Here is a 20,022-nt window from a genome sequence, read left to right as displayed (position 1 = left end):
GTGTGTTTGGCACGGCTCAGAAATAAATTACATTGTGTGTATGAAGCAGCGGGCTTGGACACAGATCCTACTTGAGACCGAGCCACCAGTGAGAAATGTCCCTGAATGATGCCGGGGCTGGGAGAGGGCCAGATTTGTGTGGTTTTCCCATTCAGACTCGGATTTACTACTCATATAGGGAGGCGTGCTGGAAAATGTATGAAGAGATGCAAACACACTCAGTGCCAGATGTACATACACGAGACAGTGTCAATCAAAACGCACTTAGATGTGGTTGCAATTGATCGTTTGCAAAACAATGATTGACTCACCTCTCAGCCTGTCACAGCTGTTCTAAGCAGCACGAAAGGTGGGCTAAGAAATGGAAGGTGTTCCTGAAAAAGGTGTGATGCTGTCGTGATTATCTGGAGGTGACCTTTTTGATTTTGTTCCTGAAGCTGAAAAAGTGGAAGACCACACTCAGAGCTCAGTGTCAAGCTATTAAAAGGTATAACATTGCCTGTCTTTGCTCTAGGACAAGCTAAAATTTATCTAGATTACTGTATATACTAAAGCTCAGTTTCATATAAACGTCATTACGCAATGTTAAGATCAGTTAGCTAGCTGAGTTGGCTTTTTCTAACTTAGATTTTGACAGTTAGCTCGATAAATAGAAGTAAGGAGGACTGTACAGTGCATTTGTGAATAAAACCATAAGATCTAGGAGTTTTGCGATGGTCATAAAGATAAAAGAGAAACGTTTAGCGTTTAAACAGATCAAGTCATGTTATTTTCTTTCTTTTGCTGCTCTTTTGTATGCACAACACAACTTCAGAGTAACTTAACTACACGAGAAACAAAAATAAGTAGGCTTCCCTAACTCCCTGCCTAGGCCAAAAACAGTAGAAAACATTGGGTCAAAAGAAACGGCACCCACTATACCCTGGTCAGCATAAGAGAGTAAGAGTTACAGAGGTGGTTCCTGAGCTTACTGTTAAACAGTGGAAGTAAACTGGGCAGAAGACATAGTTAAAATTAAGCTAATAAAGCTTATAAAGCTTATAAAGCTAATAAAGAAAACAGACAATATACCAGCCATAAAACAAACATCTGTCTGAGCTGCCGTTCTGAACTAAAACGTTTGCCCCAAGCCGCCATGGAGGTGAAGCCTTGAGGAAGTCAGAGCCAGCTGTGGGAGAAATACCCCAAGCACTCGCAGCCAGCCAATCAGATGCATGTATTGTCACAGGACTTCAGCCAATCACATGCACGAGTGGGTTCCTAATGAGAAAGAGAGAGCAGGAGAGAAACAAGCAAAACAAAAACATACATCCTAGGACGTAACAGCATTAATGCACTCGTACTGAAGCTGCCTCTTATATTGTTTCAGTAAGGTTTAGGCTGTGTGTAAGATAGTGAATCCTCTTTAGCATCTAACGTTGCACTGGTTATCTCTAGTGTTAGCTTTAATCTCAGCTCTAGTGTTAGTTGATCTGAAGGGACAGCTACAGTTGCTAAAACCTTATTAGAGGAAAAAATCTGCCACTTTAACATGTCGTGACTGAAGTATTTCTGTTTTCCAGTTTGATTAATATAAACATGTTTTTTTAATGTGCTTTTCAGAATTGTTTGCTTTAAAATTGCCTACAACCATATTTTGTCAGTTCCTAAACAAACATATCTGCACTGAACATCTTGTAAAACCAGCTAACGGGTGGTCTGAGCTGAAAGTTTGATGGACAAAGCAACAGTAACTAAGTAAGGCATTACTTAGTTACTCCAAATTTTGAAAACAGTTACTATGTCCCTGAAATGCACCTGAAATTAGCATTCAGTTTACTAAGGTTGTATCTAATCACACACTGGACATGTTACCACTCTGCAGTGAAATAAAAGAGCCATCAACAAGCTCCGATCAAAAAAAGTCCAAAAATGTTAACGAGATGGCCATGTTGAAAAAAATTCTTTCCCACCAAAACATTCAACAGAAAAATAGTTCTATTCCAGCTCAAGAAAACTGACTTTGGGAAGCAATTACACAGAGCGTCAGTGCCATAGGAGTCAGTGCGCAAACTCTGGAGGAGTTCTGAGAGTTGAAATAGTGCTATTGTGTTGAAAGACTGTTATTCTGCTGATAAATATTCTTTCAGCATTTCTTTAAGGCCTCTACGACTGCAGTCTTCCAACAACATGTCAATTCACTCCTAGGCAGACGAAATTCATGCAAACCTGCCCAGTGAATTTTTAGTAGATTGAACAAAATATGTGATCAGCTGCACTTTCAGTATCTCCACCTGTTTTTGTGTTGTGTAAACCTACATATATATATGTAAAAAGGACAGAAATGCTTTTTTGCAATATTTCATGTACTTGCATGTATAGGCTTATACGTGAGTTTCATATATATTACCAGTCATAAATTTAGACACATGTACGTATAGATTTTCCTTGTTTTCATCAGGACATCAAAATTATGTAGTAACACATATGGAATTTGCAGAGACCAAACAAGTGTTTTGGCAGTGACGTACAGTGCAGTTACAGATCACACATTCTGTCGTCATTTTCCACTAAGAGTGGAAAGCTAAAGAGAACTCCTCTGTAACGGAACAGAACCAGCCAGACGCTTGCAGTAAAAATAAGAAATGAGGCTTTACTTAGAAAGAGAAAATTAGTGAAAAAACAGGCAGTGGTCAAATCCAAAAAGGCCAAAATACAGAAAAAGACAAACATAACAAACAATATCAGGCAACCAGATAAGGTTCAAAAGGGCAAAGACAAAAAGTCAAAGTCAAAAAGTCCGAAAACACAGTCAAGAAACACAGAAGACAAAATACAGACAGAAACGCTCAGTAGCTCTACTGAGAGAAGCAATACCTCACAAATATTCTGTGCCTGGGCTTATATTTTATACTACAGCTAGTCATACAACATACATCACAAGTTCAACAGGTTAGTATTCAGGTGAACTGGAGCATTGAATGGTGGATCGGAAAAGTTCAAGAGAGTTCTGGGAAATGGAGTCTTTGTGGACATCAGAGCCAAGAGGATGTGACGTCCTCCTACTTTCACAGTTCTGTTATGTGGTAGGAAGTGGATACGGTATTCGACTAGTGTACAGATAATTATGATTGTAGTACACTGTTAGAAATAAAGGTTCTGTTCAGGTACATTTTTCATTCATCAAGGTATAAACAGTGTAAATGTTCCCTCAAAGGTACAGCAGTGGATTTAAGGTCTGATTGTGAACCTTAAATAAGTTTTTTCCAGGTGAAAAGTTCATATTTGTTCCTTTTCATAACCGAATGTTTTAAAACAGAACAGTAAAATAAAAAAACCTGGAGACGAGACGGGGTGTGTGGAGTCAGTACAGCTTAATATAATTTATTAAGTATATTAAGTACAGCTTAATAAAAATATAATTTCAGTGGATTATGGTATAGTTATGATCCCTGACTAAAGGTACTGAGATGTACCCTTGAGGGTTCCAACCCAGTGACAAGAGGGACACTGCCTCAGTGACAGTTTAGTACCTCTATTTCTGAGAGTGCAATTCTAGGTAACTATACCGTACTTTACCTTACCGTACCTTATCAGTTCCCCTCTATCTTGATGCACTTTTCATCATTCTGTCATGTCACTCCAGATACTTTTCCAGCAGGACTGAAGAAGATCCACATCTGCTGAGGACTTATTGTTGCTGAAAAACACTTGTTGGACATTTAAAAGTCAGAGATCAGAGATCTCCCTTTCATTTTTTTAAAGTACAAGAGTGCAAGTTTGTGTGTGTATTTAACTATTTTGTCTATATTGAGTCTCTCAGTCCATTGCTACACAACCTGCCTAAACCTTTATTGACCGGAAATCAAAAAGACATAACAATGTCAAATAATTGAAATTTAAGACCTTTTTATCATTTACTGTGTCAGAAAACAGATGTCGACAAACTGCTTGAGTGCACAAACAAATACATTAAATAGAGATTCTCTCCCTTCATCTTCTTTAGACGTCAAATTATGTATTTTCTGCATCCTGAGCCGAGTCTGTAATTGTGTGACGATTTGGCCTAGCCTTTGTCATTAGAACAGCTTTGTAAAAACAAGTGAAAGGAAGCAGTCAGTCCATTACCTGATGTCATTCGTCATGATTCGTCATGTGCTTGAATGAAACGAAGGTCTACTCCTAGCCTTGCAGTCACGGGCTGATTGATGCTAATCAGAAGGCGAGCAGCGGTGGAACATTGGAGGCCATTTGCGGCAAGGCCTCCAACTGCGTATGTGTGTTTGTATCCCGACTTGACTCTTTTACCTTACAGAATGGCTGGCTCTATGCCCAAGCAGCTCACCAGGCCGTACATGCTGGAGAAGCGGGAGGCAGGTGTGGAGAGGTACGGCACGGGCCGCTTTCCAAACCCTTTGGAGCACTGTTACATCTAGGGATGTCCCGATCAAGTTCTTCGCTCACGTTTCGAGTCATTTATTATTGAATGTCTGCTGAAATGGAGTAGCTGCCCAGTGCAGCCTTCATGTACAGTAAAGCAGTGGGGAAGCCTTGGGATCTTCTAGGCCAAACTTTTTTCTTTCCAGGAGAGGTAGTGTTTACCCTGCAACCCACCAAATATTCGGTGTGGCAAAATAGGACAAGCATGCCAAAGATGTGCTAATGTCATAGCCCATTTACTCAGGTTTTGTTCTTTCTACCATAAAAGAATGAAACTTGAATAGACCCACATTGGAGAGATAGAAAAATAATAAAATAATGTATTTGCTCTGTATTTAGATGTGATCCACTCAGCTACCTTTACTACACACACATTAATACATTCCATAAATATTTAGTAGGATGTTGCACATCTTATAATGTTGTGATTCATGTTTCCAGCTTGATTGAGTGGCCAGTAGCTTAATGGTGGGAGAGGTAGCCAACAACCAGAAGGCCACTGACTGGTTGTGCCTCTGGACATGGCACTTAACCAAGCCCCCACCCCCCCACACTGCCCCAGGCAGCATTGCTTCATTGGCAGTGCTGTGCTGCCCCCAGACTGGGCAGAGTCAGGCAACAAAATGACAAATTTCCCTCATAGGATCAATACATACACAATCAGTGCATAACATAGAAGGCCAGCCAGCTCTGTATTCTAATCATCGCTGGCTAATTAGGCCGAAGCAAGCTTGCTTTAGATGCAGCATGACAGCAAAGTGGATTGTATTTACAGTATTTTGTACATTATTCTAATGCCAGGTAGTGACCCACTCGTCCACACACTGACCCACAGTTCGAAACCCACTGTTATTGGCCTTTAGAGAAGTCCTAGTGGCTTCTACATGTTTCTAATTATTAGTTCATTTTCATTCAATAGAATCGTCGTAGTTGTTGTGATTAACTCTACAAGTTTTAGAGTAATACTTTTATTTCACTCTTAAATTGGGCTGGAAACAAAAGGTTAAAATCTTCCGGTGGAAAACTGTCCAATCTAGATACCTTTCCCTGTGCTGTCTAGAACAATAGAGCCATAATCTAGATACAGCCAGTATGTGGGTCCCCACTTTAGGTCCTTAATTTAATGACAACATAATATTAGTTTCATAGATGTTAGTCAGTAATTAAAAGTAGGTCCCAAATAATAAGTCTTAAAGGAATACAGTGTTTTTGTAAAAATCAACTCATTTCTTCCTTTGGATGTTCACATTGTGTCTCATGAGCACATTCATATGCTAAGCATGCATAACTTGGACTTTCTCTTAACTGTAAACACACTATTATTCTGAACTAGCCAGCTAGCTTTACCTCAGCCAAAGCACCGTCATTGCTGTCCACTTTTAGTTGCTGAAAATGTGTCTCAGTGCTCTAGGCAGTGGATAATATCAGATTATGGCACCTCTATGAAAGAAGCCTAAAAATAGTGCACTGGCTTAAGGCTCATGCACATGGGGACTCCCTGGCTCTGAAGAAAAAATGTCCTCTGTGTAGCAATTGTTCAAGTTTCAAACTTGATGTAAACAACATATATGTTCGTTTGTCAAACCTTGACGCGAGTTTTGTCGACCATAAAATGTGTGAATAGACTTTAATGTCTTAGTCTTAATGATTGGAAGTGGATTGAGTTTAATATAACTGGAACAATATCGCTGCACTGGCTCCAATGTCAGTCTTTCGTATGAGATCGGGACATCCCTGGTTACGTTCCTGCCTGTTCTCACCTCTCCCACCCAGCACCATGCATGCTGAGCTCACAGGGACGGAGATATTAGTGTGTACCTGTGTTCGTGTGCTCATGGGGTTTGCATGTTCCTGATCTCACACAGACACTCAGCGTCTTATGGTGTATTCCCCTCACCAATGAGCTCCACCTACCTTATAGGTCCACTATATATGTGTACTATTACACACTGAAGCGTCTGTTAACATCTATTGCTGCATTGTTTGTCATCCCCCCTCTGCTCTATTTATCATTGGTCAGTTTCTGACCACAGGACCACTGTTGATCAGATGTGCAGTGACAGGGTCTGAGGTCTGCTACCTGACCCGAGACTGATGGGGGCCTAACAAAATTGGGTTTCGGGCCAATTTTTCATGCACATCAGACTCTCTTTGTATATCAATTGTTTTCTAAAAACAATGTCATGTTATAGAAGTGTTTTCTGCTCTCTTACTCTCTCTCTCTCTCTCTCTCTCCCTCCCTCCCTCCCTCTCAACAACTAAACATGTGAACAGTAGAGGAGTGTGAATTGCTTTCTATTGGACTGAAAGGAAATGATGTATGCGAGAAAACCATTTTTGTGAGAGCCTTGTCAGCTGACCGGGAGAAAGCATGTTAGTGGTACAAGACAGCTTGACCAAACTCAGCTGTCTCTATAGCGCCCCTTGCTGTATTGCTAAGAATGCAGCTTGTAATTGTGGTCAATTCTGAACTGTGTCCATTATAAATATTGTCTGGATACATTTAAGAACACAATGACAGATCAACGTTTACTTCTGGCCTCAAAGTCTGTAGGTCCATTTGGAATAGCTCCTCAGTTTGAGGAGCGGGTGAAGGTGCAACTGAGAGTTCAACTGTACATCAGTCTCAGTAACAGCATGGATGATGGAAGGATCTTAAGGACATGTTAAGAGGAGGAAGGTAGATGCTGTTCTCTGTCTGGTACGATCAGCAATGACACAAAAGTAGTCCAGAGTACAATCAATAACACAAGCAAAGCAAGCTCGCTAGTGAAAGGCTATCACTGGCTAATGAAACAGAGGTCATGTTCATTTTCACTGCATATAATGTGTTCTCTGCAAATGGGGGGGACTTTTTTTATTTATACTAACATATGTTACATCCATGGGCTAACGACAGGCTTGTTGACGAGCACACCATCGCCCCCTGCTTTTAGCTCCGTCTTCACAAGGTTTTGGATTAGTTTAGTAATTTCACACTCAGTTTGTTAATAAATCTACATTCCCATCCACATTTAGCCCAAAATGTCTCACGCTTGTGGACCACTAACCAAAAATATCCAGCTAACAGCGCCTCTATGGGAACCAGCCAATGATCAGTGCCGGCTCTACCTAATAAATGACATAAGTGCTGCTTAGGGCACCACAGCCACCAGGAGCCCCCTAACAACTTATGAGGTATTACTGGAACATCATATTGTCTAATATGCTGGAGTGAAAGGAAAGCTGGGAGTAGTTAATCATGTCTCAAATCAGAATGTACACGTCTGGAGCTGAAAAATGGAAAAGAAAAAGAAAAGATGAGGTAAAAAGGTCAAATATTAAGGTATGTTTTGTTTATATGGTGTTAACACTATGCCATTTGTTTTGGCTTGCGTGTTGTAGACAGTACAAAGTAGTGGATCTGGGGTCTGCCTACTGAAGCAGGTCCAACTTAGGCTTTCTGACTGAAATTAAGCTTCACAACAAAAACAGACATTGGGTGTGTCTCAAAACCTAGTGAGCTCTCTAAGTAGCCGCTGTCCACCTAGGCAGCTGTCTAAGTAGGCAGCGTTCCAACCGTCGTCTGTCCTTATAAGATAGATAAATGAGATGCTCTAGTTAGACAGCAAAGACGTCGCCGCTTGTTCCCGCCCACTGCACGAGACCGGCGTTTACTTACGTCAGCCGTCAGAATCACAGTTAGCCAACATGGATCTGCTCTGGCGGTTTATATAGCGATTTTGATTGTATTTGCTCTGAATGAAACAGCAAAATAGACAATAGTTGTGGTCAAACGCGGAAAGTATAGGCTATTTCCTGTCTATGTAGAGAGCTCACTAGGTTTTGAGACACACCCATAGTCAGCTCACACAACTGTATCTGTTAATCCAGGTCTCGATACTCAGGCTGTGACTAATCCTCCCACACGTGCACATGAATGTGTGATGTGGAGATGAGGAGGAGTCGGCAAAGAAGCGAAAAAACAAACAAAAACATGTAGAAAGTAAAGCACTTATAACGGTAAAAGAATAACTTGAGTTGTTGTTTGAGTTGGATTAAATTAAGCTTAAAGTTAGCTGGGTAAGTGAGAAGTACTGTGTTGTGAGTGGGGCTGGGCGATATGATGATATTTCATCGCTATTGTAATGTTTTTGTTATTGTGAAACAAAGTATGCATTTCTGAGCTTATCATGGATATAGTCTGTACTTAACGAACACTGACCAGCTGCATGCTTCATTACAAAGGGAGCATAATTATCCATCATCTAAACCGCTTATCCTTCTGGGTCGCGGTGGGGTGCTGGAGCCTATCCCAGCTGTCATCGGGCGGAAGGCAGGATACACCCTGGACAGGTCGCCAGCCCATCGCAGGGCAGACAAACAGACATATACATCCACACACACACTCACACCCAGGGGCAATTTTAGCATGTCCAGTTGGCCTGACGGCATGTTTTTGGACTGTGGGAGGAAACCGGAGTACCCGGAGGAAACCCACGCAGACACGGGGAGAACAGGCAAACTCCACACAGAAATGACCCTGGTCACCCGGCCGGGAATCAAACCCAGGCCATTCTTGCTGTGAGGCGACAGCGCTACCCACTGCACCACCGTGCCGCCCTGGGAGCATAATTAGTCCTGTTTAATTGGATTTAGTGCTGCACAGTATGTTAATTGTGGGAAAGAAACATTCTATTCATGATTTTGATTGCAGTTTTGAAATGTGGCATTGCTGGCATATTTTGCCGGCATCAAAATATCATAATACATATAGCATATTGTAATAATTTCATGATGTATCATGATATACAGTTTTTTCTATATCGCCCACCCCTAGTTGGGGGACAGACCCCTGAATCAAGAATGCTGAGAAGGTTAACACATTTAAAGGTTAACGTAATTTAAACGTAACTTATTAAAACCCTAAACGAGCATCCGGTCATCAGCAATAATTAGCCAAAATTAGCCAATTTACAGATTTTCTATATCGCTGTGGTCTGAAGAAAACCTTGTATCTCCATTTTTGGTGTTTTTCAGTTTGTGACATAATTTGAAAATTCCTGTTGCCCTTTTTTTTAATCTTTGTTATTTTTATTGTACAGCATCCTTGGGTGTCTTGAAAGGCGCTCATCAAATAAAATTTTATTATTATTACATTGTATGTAAATTTCTTGATGAATAGACTAAAAGAAATGACCTAAAATGACTTGGAAAGACGTCTGGTTCCATTGACTTACATTAAAAGTAAAGTAAGTTTTTTCCTTCTGCTGTAAAGTTATCGTTTTGGATATTTTCTTCCAACAGCAGTGATATGTAGACAGCTTGTGCACCTAGCCAGATGGGAGGGCCCCAAAAAAATCCTGCGTAGGGCCCCCAAAAGGCCAGAGCCAGCACTGTCAGAGATAAAGGGCTAACACAAACTGTGCACAGCCTACACTCTCTCCCTGAATACCAGCATGGTGGATCTGCAAAGAAGGTGGATATTCTCAGTTTAGAATGATCACCCCAGTTCTTCATGGATCAGAAAACAGAAGTGGTGGTATTACTGCTGTGTGTGTCCAAGGGGCCTTTTTGAGTTGCAGCCCGCTGTTTCATTAAGCGGTCAGGGCTGGGAGAGAGTGGACTAAAGCAGCACTGCCCTATGGAGCTTTTGAAGTCCGTCTCTGCATGTGGAGGAGAGTAAAGGCTCTAAATGATAACATGGCCCTTCCAAGCCTTACATCAAGGCCAGCCAGCATGCTTTGGGCTTCTCTGATAAAGAATAATTAATTCTTATTTCACTGCTCCCCTGTGGAGACGAGGCACGGTTTAATAGAAAGTGACTGAACCACATGGCAGTTGTTCACTCGCTCGCCAGTTCATTCACTCTCTGTCTTTCTTTCTGTCTCTCATTCTGCCTTTCTGTCTTCCTTGCCCCCTCCCCACCTTTCCTGTCTTTGGAGGAGTTCCTTACCGTATCAGTGACAGATTTCCATCCATTTCTTTCCTCAAATGGAAGTCACTGCTTAAAGTTCCAGCACCTTTTCTTGGAGTGCTGAATGGGTTTTACTAGCTTGCTTTAAATCACATGGGTGACTGCTGTTCTCTGATGGATTGCAGAATTGGTGCGCTGTCTTTAGGCCTTCTGATTGGATTTGATGGATTGTTAGTCTGTAGTGAAAGCAGGATGTTTGTGGTCAACAGTAACTGGATTTGAAAAGTGAGTTGGCAGTGACTAGCATTGAGCAGATGATTGAGTCTTTGCTGTTTCCTTTGTAACGGGAATTGCTGATTAGTTTCTAGAAAGTATGTTTGCTTGCATTTGTACCTCTGTGCTGTGTTTGTCTGCACCTGTTGGAGATTTAATTGGGGCTGACATTTCGCACCAAACCCAAATATAGCCTGAGAACACTGTAGCCAAGCCCAACTCAACCCACAACACCAAATTTATAACCCAAATCCAGCAGCAGACAAATAAAATTATGCCCAAATCCAGCCACCATATTGAACATATATGAACATATTTTGACAGTTCTAGATTTAAAAGACATTTGAAGCTTCTGAAAGACATTCTGTGTTTTACTTGATGCTTGTGACAGACATATTAGCATATATATTACCTTATTTTATCTTTATCTTGCATAGAGTGATGTCTTTCTCATAAAACTGTTCCCAGTTTTTGGAAAGCATGATTGGTTGATTCTTCTGTCACTTTATATTTATTCTGATGGTTAATCTGATGCATTAGACCTTCTTTTCAGCTCCTGAAGTCCAAGCCAATAGGAGGGCTCACTTAGCTGTATCTACTGCAGAAAAAAACAGTTATTGATTTTGGTACTGGCCAGTCTTTCGCTGGATGTTTCAAGAATTCAGCTCTATTGTTTCTATCCAAAACTTAACAATGAAACAAGAGTAGTACTGTAACAGTTGCCCCCCCTCCATCTCCCCCCATCACTCAGCATTATGCTAGCCAGTGCAGGCATCTGTTAGCTGACATAACAGATCTGGTGGTTGGCTCCTCCTCTGAGCGTGACTGGCGGTTCGTAAAGATGAGGTCGTGCTTCACCGGGTCTCGGAGGAAGACTGTGCTAGCCTTCGCCCTGCTAGCGCTGGTGGTATTGTGTGATTGGGGGAGTCCTAACTAGTGGGTGGAATTGGATACGACTAAATTGGGGAGAAAATTGGGGAAAAATCCAAAGAAAAAAAAGGGTAGTACTGTAATATTTGTAGAGTTTAAATACAAGCATGATCCTGTTAAACTATTGGCATTGTATTTTGTGTGGTTCCCAGAAATCATTAGGCCTTGTCTATAGACCTAGAAGGATGTTGTAGCCACCAGCTCAGAGTTTCTTCTGAAATGAAGGGTATTAAAAGGGACACCAATGGGGGCGGGGGCTTTATACCCCTCTAGACGATGCTTGGCATTGGGCATGGTGACCATAGGCTCATGTGCAGCTGCTCCAGAGTGTCCCATTCTGTTGATCATGTTTTCTCTGGAGGTTATACAAGCTGTAAATGCACAATTGAACTCTTGTGTTAGCAGTAGGTGCTCGCTAAAGTACCTGAATTCACTAAAAGGGGTATCTGGATACTTTCGGACATATACGGCTGGTTTCCCAGACCCAGATTAAACCTATGCATGGAAAAATAATATGCAATGATAATTCTCCATTGACACTGAAGTTTAGTCCAAGATTTGGCTTAATCCATGTCTGGGAAGCCAGTGTATTTATTACTTAATGCCACCATCCCAAAAGGTTTTATTTTGGATAAACTTAACATGTTTTGTTCTGTTGCTGGTCTTGTGGATCTCTGTGGTCCACACTGTCACAACACAAGAGATTCCCATGTGCCAGGCTGAAAATGATTTAATATAAAACAATACAATAACAGCAGAGTGGAAGACATATTTGATAAATGATGTCTGGACCCTCCTGAACAGTCAAGCCCTGCCAAGTTATTGTACCTGTGAGCCATCTATGTGTCTCTTTAACCTTTTTACCTTGTTAATTCATGTCACTGGTCACATTAAGCATGATTCACCATATTATATTATTTTAAAGGTCTTGTTTTCTTGTAATCTTTCATGGAAATGTACTAAAGTATGTCCTGCCGTGAACCTGTGGGTTATAATAAATTATATCCATTATAATTATAATTACAAATATAATGTTAATCAATAATATCATATTTTAACTGTATGATTCCTATTTAAATAGTATTTATGACAACAAATGTCTATAATTCCAATATGAAACTGAAAAACATTCCTGCCCTTATTTCCTTTTACACAAAAAAAACAACAAATTCAAAATGAGGGAATAACATTATACATACAATGACTTTTGCTCTACAAGCAAAAATAATATTAATGTATCTCTCTCTCTCTCTCTCTCTCTCTCTCTCTCTCTCTCTCTCTCTCTCTCTCTCTCTCAGGGATGTGCGGGAGTTTGCTAATGGCTCCATGTGTCTGGAGTGTGACGCTCAGTGTGAGAAAGCAGAGGATGATGGTCTAACGTGCACTGGACCGGTTAGTTTAACTTCTCTTTCTCTTCATTTGAGGTTCATCATTTTCTTTAATACCATAAGGATCCGAAAGGAGAAGAGTAGAGCCTCAGAGAGTCCAGTTCCTGTCTGATAGATGCTAAGACGTTCCACTGCAGTTCTATAGGGGACTATTTTTTTTCTAGTCTACGTTTCATTTTATTTTTTATATATTAAAAAATCTACATTTTGAGTCATTATTTTAGTAGAGTAACAATACTTAAACATGCAATTGAGTCTATATAGGGTTTGTCATTTTATTAAACTCAACAATGGAGTTTTCAATAAACTAAACTGAAACCTTTATATCACTGCTTTAAGTACTTGATTACAATACAATTGTAATGATTTTGTCTATTTGATATGAAAATTGATATGAAAACAGGCACAGTACTACATAGGTACAGTGACATGTGCCTGTATAATTTTTATACAGTCAAAAATCGGCACTTTAAGATTTTTAAAATTTTTTGGTTGTTTTTTTGTTGAAATGTAAGAAATAGCATTACTGAGTTAGTAGAGACAGAGCACTAAAACATGTGCATGGTGCTCCGAGTCGCCCTGTAAAGTGTGAAATAAAAATTTCGAAGACAAAGTCATCGGTTCAGATTTTGTAACTTACAATATGTTCTTCCGCACATTGCATGCAATTACACCGCTCCACCAGAGAGGTCTCCAAATCCCCAAAACTTACACAGTGCAGCTTTAGTGTGCTTTAGTGTTTGTGACCTTCAGATATGATTGTTAGTTCCTGTTTGTCAAATTCACTAAACTTAAATTCAGATCTGAAATTCATAGTTTTAAATAATAAGCAACAAATCAAACACAATAAATAACAAAACAAAAAGCCACTTATAGATAAGCATATAACTTAAAACAAATAAATACCTCTCACAGTGTTAAACACTTAAACAACAGCAAAAGTACATTGTCTGGGCAAGTAAACAAAACTCTGTCATGGTGTTGGTGCTTCATTAGCGGGATTTGCACCATGTAATTTCTGTGTTACTGTGTATCCATAGTAGTACTGTGAATGTGCTGCAAAAATCTTGGCAAGTGAAATTGTCTTTGTCTATATGTCTGATATTTCTTATGAGATTTTCTTGGTATTTTACCTGTTTTATCATTTATTCAGTGAAATTATCTCACTGTATTGATGAAAGATTTAGCTTGATTCTAGTGTATTTCTTGATACAAGCAAATTTTCATTTAATAAGCTCTCAACAAGCTTAACATGTCAGAGATGTTAACAGTCTTAGATGTATTGGCTACATTTAGGATCATTTCACATGCCAACATACGATTTTTGCAGATTTTTATCTGGGTAAAACATTGTGCTGTATTGTGCTGTAATGTATTATAGGCTGTAGTATGTAATGTAGGCTGCATTTGTGGAGTTCTTGCACACACTTTCGTTTCATTTGGCTCTGACTTTAGACGCCTCTGGATTGGAGCGTTAGCACACACAGCCCGTGATTAATCGAATCCCTGGCTGGAATGTACTTTTGCTGCCGTGGGATTGATTTTGCTTCTCGTTAATTTAGTGTGCGAGTAGATTAAGTTGGCTAATCCAGGCCAAAAGAGACGCGCCAGAGGGAGATGAATTAGCTGATGTAACGTATATGAGTGTGATAAGAATTACACGGCTGCTTTTTTTTTTTCCGAATCTGCCTGAAGTGATATGGGTTTAACCCTAGGTGTCTGCCAAATGTGTGTGTGTGTGTGTGTGTTGTCTGAGATTCTCCAAAGCCCTGTGGATATTTTCCAGTCTAGTCACACAAGGGGGTCTTTCAGATAACGAAACAGTTTAGGAGCTTTGTGCGAATGTATGATGCTATCATGATCCTACACACACACACACACACACACACACACACACACACACACACTCTTGGAGAGTGTGCTCGTCCTCAGTTCTCCTCAATGGCAGTCAGTCTGGTTGCATTAGCCTCGTTGGGTGGAGGACCTCTCTTGCATGCAGCAACTCACGGCCAATCACAGCATGTTAGTTAGATCAGTGGTGGGATCTTCACATATACACACAGATATATACAGTCATGTGAAGAAGTAAGTGCACCCCTTGAAAAGTGTAGACTTTTTCAGCATATTTGGACATACAGATATCCAGTCGTCATTTAAATAGTGTTGACAGATAAAAGATAAAGGTGATATTATTTAACAAGTGACACCCAAAATGAACATTTTTGTCATTCTTTATACAATTTAAATGACAGAAATGCAATTTCCTTAAAAAAAAGTAAGTACATATCTTCACTGTCTGGATGATCATCTGCAAGTAAAAAAGATTTAAATCAACTGCCAACATGTCCAGGGCAGGCTGCCCCAGCAAATTTAGCCCAAGAGTTGACCATAAGATGCTAAAAGAAGTTTTAAAAGACGTTTTTTAAAAAGAAGAACACTAAAATTTCATCACAGGATCTGCAAGTAGCTCTTGCCACTGTGGATGTCAAAGTGCATGCATCCACCATTATAATGAGACTGCACAAATTTGACCTACGTGGGAGGTGCATCAGGATAAGGCAAGGGCAGCAGGGCAAGACTAAAGTTTGCTGATCAATATCTAGGCAAGGACCAGGACTTGTGGAATAATGTGCTGTGGACAGAGGAGTCAAAGATGGCCACAGTGCTAGAAGCCATGTTTGGCAAAAAAACAGAGACTGCATTTGATCAGAAGAACCTCATACCAACTGAAAAGCATGATGGAGGAGATGTTATGGTTTGGGGCTGCTTTGCTGCCTCAAGACCTGGCCAACTTGCAATCCTAGAATCAACTGTGAATTCTCTTTCATACCAGAGAGTGCTTGAGGAGAATGTGAGGCCATGTGCCAAAAAGCTGAAGAAGTGGACCTTCCAACAGGATAAAGATCCCAAACATGCAAGTAAATCCACCAAGGAATGGCCCAAAAGGAAGAAACTGAGGCTTGTGGACTGGGCCTAGTCAAAGCTCAGATCTGAATCTTGTTGATATGCTGTGGGGGGATTTGAAACAGGATAAACGTGCAAGAAGCCCCTCAACCATTGCACAGTTGAAAGTGTTCTGCTTGGAGGAGTGGGCAGAAATTTCTCCTAGTAGATGCCAGAAAGTGGAAGACAGTTATAGGAAACGCCTACAGAAAGTTGTTTTTGCCAAAGGGGACAATACCAGTTACTTAAGCCAGTAGTGTACTTACTTTTCAGTTTGTGAACCCTTTACATTTTTCTATATTTTTGCATAAATTTGACCTAAAACCTCATCAGATTTTCACACAAGTCCTAATAGTAGATAAAGGGAACCAAATTAAACAATTGGGACAAAAATATTAGACTTGGTCATTTATTTATTGAGGAAAATGATATAATATTACAGATCTGTGAGTGGCAAAAGAATGTGAACCTTTGCTTTCAGTATCTGGTGTGACCCCCTTGTGCAGCAATGACTGCATCTAAACGTTTCCGGTAACTGTTGATTAGTTCTGCACATTGGCCTGGTGGAATTTTAGCCCATTCCTCCACACAAAACAGCTTCAACTCTGTTATGTTGGGGGGTTTCCCCCCATGAACTGCTTTCTTCAGGTCCTTCCACAACATCCTATAGGATTAAGGTCAGGACTTTGACCTGGCCATTCCAAAACATTAACTTTATTCTTCTTTAACCATTCTTTGGTAGAACGACTTGTGTGCTTAGGGCCATCGTCTTGCTGCATGGACCACGTTCTGTATATTAAATGCAAACAGTACTGTTCGAAAGTCAGAGACCGTCCTTCTTTTATTTATTTTCCAGCCAAAATGAGGCATGAAATGATGTTTTTTCAACATATGAATACAACATTCACATTAGAACCCTGTGACGATGCCAGTGTCCACACTGCACAAGTTTTATCTAAATGATTGCCGAAGGCTGGACATTTGTCATAGAGAGATGGAGTGAAATGCATTCAATTCTTGAGATTTTACAGGAAAAGATAAGCACTGAATGGTCTCTCTGCAGCTCATGGCTAACCTCCACTGCACAAAGCAAGTTTAGGTTACAGTAGCTTGTTAAAATTTAAGCTCATTTTGATTGGTTCTTGGTTTGTCCAGCACTTATCCAGTTGAGTTAATGCAGTCTTGCAATTTCACTTCATTGAGCTCATCACTTTGGATCCAGTAACCAATAGGAAGGACACAGCGGTGTAGCATTGTTTTCAAACTGCCTAATCCTGCAGAACATCCTGTGAAAGTAGCAAAATATGCCTGGGAATGACTTGACACTCCATGTCTTGATGTCTGGTTGGAATGGAAAGTTGGGAACATGATGTCATGATCCTAAGTCCATTTAAATTCAACAAATATGGTCATATGGAATCATATAGCAGTCATACGTTGGTTTTTGAACAGTTCTGCTGTGATCCAACAGTCATTGAAATGCTGTTACAGTAGAACAACCAGAAAAAGCAAAGCCTGAAGGAGTTTACAAGTGGCTTTTCTAGCCAGTTCAACTTTAAGGTTTGCAGAGTCTGCTTTATTGCCCAGTGCAGTGGGGATTAGACAGGAACATGTGGCTTCAGTGCTGCTTGAAAGGTTTCTAGCTACGACCTTGGGTGTGAGAGTTTGGCGTGTTTGTGGGATTCAGAAGATCATGTTCATCCTGGAATTCTGGCCTTGTCATCAGTTGATGCACCTGTGTGAGAGGGAGATGCAGAGTGTGTAATCTCACAAGTCCAACCCCATGTCCTTCAGAGGCTTCCATCATATGAGATTTTTAATTATTTTGTGGGCTTTTTTTTTAGGAGCTGGACTGTCCAGTCACACATGTCCAGTTTTTTTAGGAGCTGGACTGTCCAGTCCCATTCTAAATCCATAGACATTAACATGGAGTTGATCCCTCTTTGCAGCTATAACAGCGTCCACTCTTCTGGGAAGCTTTCTACAAGATTTTGGAGTGTGTCTGTGGGAATTTTGTGGCTCTGGCTCACAACCTCCATTCTGGTTGATCCTAAAGGTGTTTGATGGGGTTGAGGTCAGGGCTCTGTGCAGGCCAGTCAAGTTCTTTCAGACCAAACTCAGCCAGCCAGGCCTTTATGGACCGTGCTTTGTGCACTGGGGCTCAGTCATGCTGGAACAGAAAAGGTTCTTCCCCAAACTGTTCCTACAAAGTTGGAAGCATAAATTGTCCAAAATGTGTTTGTATACAGAAACATTAAGATTTCCCTTCACTGGAACTAAGGGTTCTAGGCCAACCCCTGAAAAACAACCCCATAGCATCATCCGTCCTCCACCAAACTTTACAGTTAGCACAATGCAGTCAGGCAGGTAATGTTCTCCTGGTATTCACCAAACCCAGACTCGTCCACCAGGTTGCCAGATAGAGAAGCGTGATTCATCGCTCCACAGAATGCATTTCCACAGCTCCAGAGAAACCCAATCCATGAAGCTCCTGCACCGTTTTTGTGCTGATGTTGGTGCCAGAGGAGGTTTGGTGCTCTGCAGTTATTGAGTCAGCAGAGCGTTGGTGACTTATATGCACTCGGCAACCCGCTCTGTTACTGTATGTGGTCTGACACTTCGTGGCTGAGTTGCTGTGATTCCTAAACACTTTTCAATAACACCACTCACAGTTGATCGTGAAATATCTGGGAGGGAAGCAATTTCGCAATTGACTTGTTGCAACGGTGGCATCCTATTACAGCACCACACTCAAATTCAGTGAGCTCTCTAAAACAACCCATTCTTTCACAAATGTTTGCAAAGTCTGACTGCATGGCTAGGTGCTTGATTCTATGCACCTGTGGCAATGGGACTGAATAAAACACCTGAATTCAGTGGTTAAAAGGTTATTTTTACTTTTGTCCACATAGAATATGTCAGGAACACAAAAAATAGATATTTGAATACATATAGTAAACATGTATATGTTGTTGCTGTCCATAAAAGTAAATGTATGGGATACGCATACAAAAAAAATCAAGATTTTAATTTTCGATATTTGTCGATATTTAAAATCTTGAAATATCAACACAGTGTACATATATATATATATATATATATATATATGTAATGGAGAGTGTCCCGAGACTTGTTCCACCAGTGACAATGTAAATATCCTCTTCAGAAAAAAAAAAAGATGCCACAAAAGGATTCTTTGAGAGATTCTCACACTGGCATGGCTCATTTACAGAATCTTCCAAAAGTGGTTCTATGACATTGCACAAAAACAACTTGTTTGGCATTTATTTTTAAGACTTCAGCAGTTTTAAGAATTGTAGCACTTAGACAATGAAGTTCAATACGTGCAATGTGTGAAAATTAGGTAGCGGCATTTCTAATTAGCGATGGGACGCCAGTCAGCAGTCTTTAGAGGTTAAACAGAGAGCTGAACAAAACTATTTCTATAAATAGCTTCAGTTATCCGTTTTGAGATTTGACTTTGCTGGGTGAATTCTCGTGTTTATCTGTTGACCGGTGCTTTAATCCCTTAACTGAGCACCCACAGGACAAACACGGCACGTATTGAGTTTTAAAGCTTGCCAAGTAGCTGAACATCCTCAGCGAATGAGGTGAAGAACTGTGTGACCAGTCTGAAAGCTCAGGGTCCACTGAGCTCACCCAGACTCTCTGCTCCATGTGATGCCTCCGTTACAGTGGCTGATCACCCACAGCTTCACTTGGGGCTGTTTCAGTGGCTGCTTTCTCTCGTACTCGAGTGCTCTTCACAATAACAGTGCTGCAGTGTGACAGGTAGCTGTTGTCCGTGCTGCCGTGGGCTCCTCTTTGTGGCTGCCTGTCACAACATCATCCATCTGCAGACCAGCAACAGTTCTAGACCTGCAGTTTCAGGGCATGCTGTGAATTAGATTTGTGTCCCTAGAGGCTACTTGGGCTACCTGTTTGATAGCAAAGGTAATTAGCTAGCAAAGCTAAGCTACTGGCTATTATATAAGCTATTGTAATTATGCATTGTTAAAGATTAACTTCCTAGCTAAGTCAATGTATCTGATTTAATTGACTGTTGTTAGCTTGCCTTGTAAAACAGTAATTTAACACTGCTGGATAAACTAGCATAGATTTGCATTGCTGGTCACCAGCAAACCCAGCATAAGTTGTGTTTTGAATGCTGGC

The 20,022-nt window shown here is 40.6% G+C and overlaps 1 protein-coding gene across 1 annotated transcript in view; it reads left to right on the top strand.

Annotated features, from left to right (window-relative positions):
- The window catches only part of LOC118796652 (receptor tyrosine-protein kinase erbB-4-like), a 600,895-nt gene that overhangs the window by 459,248 nt on the left and 121,625 nt on the right, over positions 1-20,022 (top strand). Inside the window, exon 14 of the mRNA XM_036568052.1 lies at positions 12,817-12,910. Coding sequence (XP_036423945.1) covers positions 12,817-12,910 — 94 coding nt within the window. The remainder of the gene's footprint in view (positions 1-12,816; positions 12,911-20,022) is intronic.

The sequence above is a fragment of the Colossoma macropomum genome, unplaced genomic scaffold (genome assembly GCF_904425465.1).
Source record: "Colossoma macropomum unplaced genomic scaffold, Colossoma_macropomum, whole genome shotgun sequence".
In the NCBI taxonomy this organism is placed as follows: Eukaryota; Metazoa; Chordata; class Actinopteri; order Characiformes; family Serrasalmidae; genus Colossoma; species Colossoma macropomum.
This window is presented reverse-complemented; position numbering and strand designations above follow the sequence as displayed.